The sequence below is a fragment of the Cydia pomonella genome, unplaced genomic scaffold (genome assembly GCF_033807575.1).
Source record: "Cydia pomonella isolate Wapato2018A unplaced genomic scaffold, ilCydPomo1 PGA_scaffold_106, whole genome shotgun sequence".
Lineage (NCBI taxonomy): Eukaryota > Metazoa > Arthropoda > Insecta > Lepidoptera > Tortricidae > Cydia > Cydia pomonella.
Window position 1 is genome coordinate 11,879 of NW_026907751.1, and position 4,652 is coordinate 16,530.

The 4,652-nt window shown below is 37.8% G+C and overlaps 1 protein-coding gene across 1 annotated transcript; it reads right to left on the reverse strand.

Moving 5' to 3' along the window:
- Positions 1 to 375: 375 nt before the first annotated feature.
- Positions 376 to 3,503, reverse strand: LOC133533176 (uncharacterized). Its single transcript, XM_061872136.1, has 6 exons — positions 3,372 to 3,503; positions 2,961 to 3,037; positions 2,647 to 2,727; positions 2,342 to 2,440; positions 1,681 to 1,879; positions 376 to 1,325 (listed from the first exon to the last, which is right to left on the reverse strand). Exons 2-6 carry the CDS (start codon positions 2,979 to 2,981, stop codon positions 1,072 to 1,074), a joined length of 654 nt encoding a protein of 217 aa, XP_061728120.1. The 5' UTR covers positions 2,982 to 3,037; positions 3,372 to 3,503; the 3' UTR covers positions 376 to 1,071.
- Between the last annotated feature and the right edge of the window lie 1,149 nt (positions 3,504 to 4,652).

A 4,652-nucleotide genomic window follows, 5' to 3' on the forward strand; every position in this document is an offset into this window, starting at 1 on the left:
GGTGTGCTTCGAGATACAAATTAACTTTGTGCGAACGATTTTTCAAAGAAGACGTATAATATTCGATGTTAAAGAATTAACAACACTTGATTTTTACATTAAATCTAAAACCCGTGAGCGAACTTGTCGTTGAGAACTTTGTTTACTTATTTTAACATTCAATCATTATTTTACAATCATATCTAAAAATCGTACCAAATTTTAATCAGTTTCTGCTAAATACAAGAGTTATTTTAATAATGTGTAATAAATTCTACAGTTTGATTAGGTAGACAAGTATTTTAATATTGGTACAAGTATTATCGTACTCACAAAATGTTAATTCAAACTAAATTAGTTCACATTATTTATAAGCGTTAATTGGTAGTATTTTATTCGTTATTGCACTTTTTGTAAAGTCACGAGGCACAAAAATTTCGGTTTATCCTATTTTACAATTTCCATTTACCTAGTCATAAAGAAAAACAACTATGATATTGTTTATTGCGCTCTGGTCACAATTTCACAACACTTTATTGCCAAAATATAAGAATTATAAATAAAGGCATCTTGCTTCACCAGAAAGAAATATTTATAACTGGCTTAAAATATTTAGAAAATACCTACGCCTGTTCTACTATTTCTCCTAATCTTTGTCAACGTGGCAACACTACTGAACTGTCAAAATTGTGTCAGTGACTCAGTGTCAATCAGGGAGCCATAACGCGAAAAATTGATTGATGTTAGACTATCAGGATTCCGCATCAAAAAACGCATCAGAATATCAGGATCAATCAATTTTTCGTGTTATGGCTCCATCAAGGTGTTGATGATTCTGCCAATGTCGAGGTTGGATAAGACACGGCTAGTATATGAATCTTATTACGGTCAGGATTCCGCATCAAAAAACGTAATCAGAATATTTAGAATAAACAATTACTTTTACAACTTTACTCGTGGTTATGAAACTGTTATGAGTCTTGTCTCTATTACAATTGACATTTGAGATATGAAAGGTTTTAACGTTGTAAACATTGAAGTCGAGTTCAACGCAGGTAAAGTATTGCTCCTGTCCTAAACCTAAAACTCTACTTACAAATATTCAACTATGTCGCATTTTATCGAGATGTTAGGACAGCTGACGCCATAGGTGAGGTTGAGACCATGGGGTTGACTTTTATGCCGCTCTGTGAGTAATTTGTGGAAGATGGGTAAGATTGCGCACTCGAAAAGTTCGGACTCTGAGCTTGCTGTGTACATCTTTCGTTGGTCAACGGACTCCTGGCGTTTGGAGTCACTGCGCCCGTACGTTGCTGATTTGCGTTCTTCGCGTTTGTTTGGTGAACCTGGAAATAAACGACACACAAGTTTTACAAATCGCTATGCCATATTACTGTAAGTACAGCAATAGACGATTGATTAATTAACCGAGTATAACATGAATTTTACAGTCTACCATTAAAGATACATGGCGCTTAAATTTACATGTTTATCCTTGGGTAGGTCGGAGCTTGTTAATCAGACAAATCGGCAGAATCGTGCTTGAAGTGGCATAAATGTCATTTTTTGAATTGACATATGCATACTCTCAAAATGTACCCCATAGCTATTAGGTCACACTGTCGCGCACACAGCCAGTTGCGCCAATACCACAAGTATCATACGTAGTCCATCTTACGTCAGGATGGCCGTGTCGCATACCTGATTTATGCCTCGACGCGACGTTAGGGCTGCTCTTATGATGGTCTGGCCTCGGCGTGTGCGCCTGTGTCAACCTAGGCGAATCACCAACACCCTTCGCCCGTTTTAGGGGCTCTGCCTCATGCCGTAACCTCTTCGCTGGCGAGTCTTGCGATTTCGTCACTCGTATCGTGTCTGGGTCTGGTCTCCAGTTGTTCTCCTGGAATTAAAAAAAGGTTGTTAAGTTAGCAGTCGGAACGAAGTTCCTTATCAGACGGTTGGCGGATGGGGGGCTAGACGAAAAAAAATATACGCGAAGCTCGACCTAAGCGTATCAGTTTCAGCTTGTACAAAAATGTTTTCTTATGTTTAGTTGTTCTCCCTGCCTATGCTTGTAAGTCGCATTTCTGAACTGATTTGTGAAATGTTGTGAGCGGTTTCGATAATTAGTGCTTCGTCCAAGGCGGTGCGCGCGTTTTCCTCGCCTGAGCGTGCACGCCTATTAAATTATTAATTTGACGATTAATTTTTTTTTTGTATTCATTAATAATATACTAAGTTCATCAATAATAATATGCTTCGTTCCAACCAACTTCCACGATACTCGCACACTTTTTAGAGTTTCTTCACACTTCAACAAAAGGCCACAACACTTTTAACACAACGTTTTCAACTTGTTTACCTGTTGTTCAGGGAGAGGTTTTCTTGGTATGTCGTCGTGTCTTCGAGGTGTTTCAGACTTTTCTGGCCTATCTTGCTTTTCGTCTTGATAACTTCTTACCTGTAAATAATGGCTTTATTAGCCGCGTCATCAAAAGGAATCCAATGATGTATACGGTATCGATACCAACAGATACTGCATACTTTTTGCCTGATTACTGGAAAAGTACATATAGATTTTAGCAGTCTATCTACTCCACCGTCTTTGAATCCTGTCTTTAGAGTAAGATCGAACTATCAAAATCTTGTCATAAAATTATGACTCACTTGAGCTGAAGACTGCCTTCGTTTACTCTGGGTCTGAAGTGGGGGTGTGCTTACTGGTTGTGGGAATTCTGACCCTTGCCGCTGTAAGAAATATAAACTTACTTCATAAAAATCATAATTATTATGTCTCTTTTAGTTACATAAATTTTTTCTGTCTGATTTTACTGAGACAAGACATCACGCATGCGTCTTCCATCTTTACGGTTTCCGGATATTTTCCAAATGAAGCAAAGTAAAGTAAAGAAGAATATCTAACGGGTGGGATAAGGTCACTCTTGGTCAAATAAGTTTATATAAAGGACTCCAAGGATTACCTTCGCTAGCCGGTCGGTCATTCGAAGAGTCTCCGCTTCCCGGTAGCCTTCAGGTGTTCCTCCTCTCGTGGTACCTGCTGCATCGATAAGTATTTAGTCAAGTCAAGTCAAGAATTTGTGCTAAAAATGTATCAGTTCTTTCCCTTAACCACGTGATTGATCCTGTCTCCGTTTGCTTTAACACATTTATTTAGTGCCGGTGTACACGCTACGAGCGTAGCCAATAACATGCGAAATCCTTTATATGAAAAACAGCGACTACAAACAGAGAACCCGACTATCGGGTCACCGGCACTGAATGTATTAACATTGCTTAAACTACACATTAAAACTTCGTCCTCAAGAACGTACTACACGTTCCCAGATTTCCAGAAAAGGTCAACACTATAATTAAGAGATATTTGGACTTACCATAATTTATGGAAGCATTGGAAGCCTTCTTTCTAAACTCCTGCTATCAACCTCCCTGAAAAAATAAGACAATATGTAAAACCCGTTTAAAAGCAACGCTAGGCTTATTTGATGACCTAATTTGCAAAATACCTGCCCCTGACGGAAAACATTGCATCAGTATATACAACGTGTCCCAAAACTCAACGATAAGCCGGCACCAGAGGATGGAGCTGCTTATGATTAGTCGAGAAAAAAATAAGGAAAAAAATATATCTCAATTATTTTAGAAATTACAGAAAAAAAAAAATGAAATTCATTGAAAATCGACATCCCCTAATGGTATTTTTTTTCGACCATGTCTTACAAATATTCAAATATTACTGTTTTTTATTTTGTTTTTGGAAAACTTCAGTAGCCCTGCTATCTAACACAGTTCTTAAAAATACCAAAATACATGGTAGTTTTTACACAAAAAATAATCAAAATTCATTTTGTCCCTACAATTTTTGAAAGATTGTTTCTTACAGTCCACTTTCAATCATCAGGGTGTAAAAAAATAGTATCGACACCCACTATGGCAATTATTTTCAAAAAGCTGACGCAACCCTAACCAAGATTCCAAAATGGTAATAATACTTTGGGAAACCTAGTCACAACAAAAAACAACGAATTTTTTAAACAAGAACCGACATTTTTTAAATGTTGATATTAATCACTTTTAAAAGGGTTGTTGTTGCAAGTTTTAAAATTTCAATGGAAAATGTGGGTCGTTAATACAATTTTCAAGTCAGTACACTCTGATCCTTTGTTCGCTGTGCACCGTTCCGTATTAATTGATGTGGCTCTCATACTAACAACTCTTGGCTTTGCTTTTTGGACTGGTGATCTGCAAACTGTACTGACCTGGCATTATTTTGGACTGTGATTGTGTTTTGTGTATTGGACTTTTTCCGTATTCTGGATTGTTTAGCGTTTATCATGCCGCTACCGTACACACCGTTGGAATACGCTAATATGCATCTCATTTATGGAGAATGCCGATGCAATGCTAACGCTGCTAGCAGATTGTATCGAGAAAGGTACCCCAAATGTTCAAGACATCCGGATTATCGAGTGTTTATTATGTACATCAAGCCTTTGCGGAAGGTCGTTTACCATTTGACAGGAGACACACTGGAAGACCTAGATTGGAACGCGATGAAGAAGTTCTCAATGAAATAGAAAAAACGATTCAACTACCTCGGTACGTGCCATAGAACTAGCTACGGGGAATACCAAAAGTTCTGCACATCGAATTCT

What these genes read in the sequence shown, in the direction of transcription:
- LOC133533176 (XM_061872136.1), bottom strand. Translation starts at nt 2,981, where the DNA reads ATGACCGACCGGCTAGCGAAG. An exon ending in TGACCGACCGGCTAGCGAAG is followed by an intron (nt 2,728 to 2,960) that starts GTAATCCTTGGA and finishes TATTTCTTACAG; the next exon opens with CGGCAAGGGTCAGAATTCCC. An exon ending in AACCTCTCCCTGAACAACAG is followed by an intron (nt 1,880 to 2,341) that starts GTAAACAAGTTG and finishes TTTTAATTCCAG; the next exon opens with GAGAACAACTGGAGACCAGA.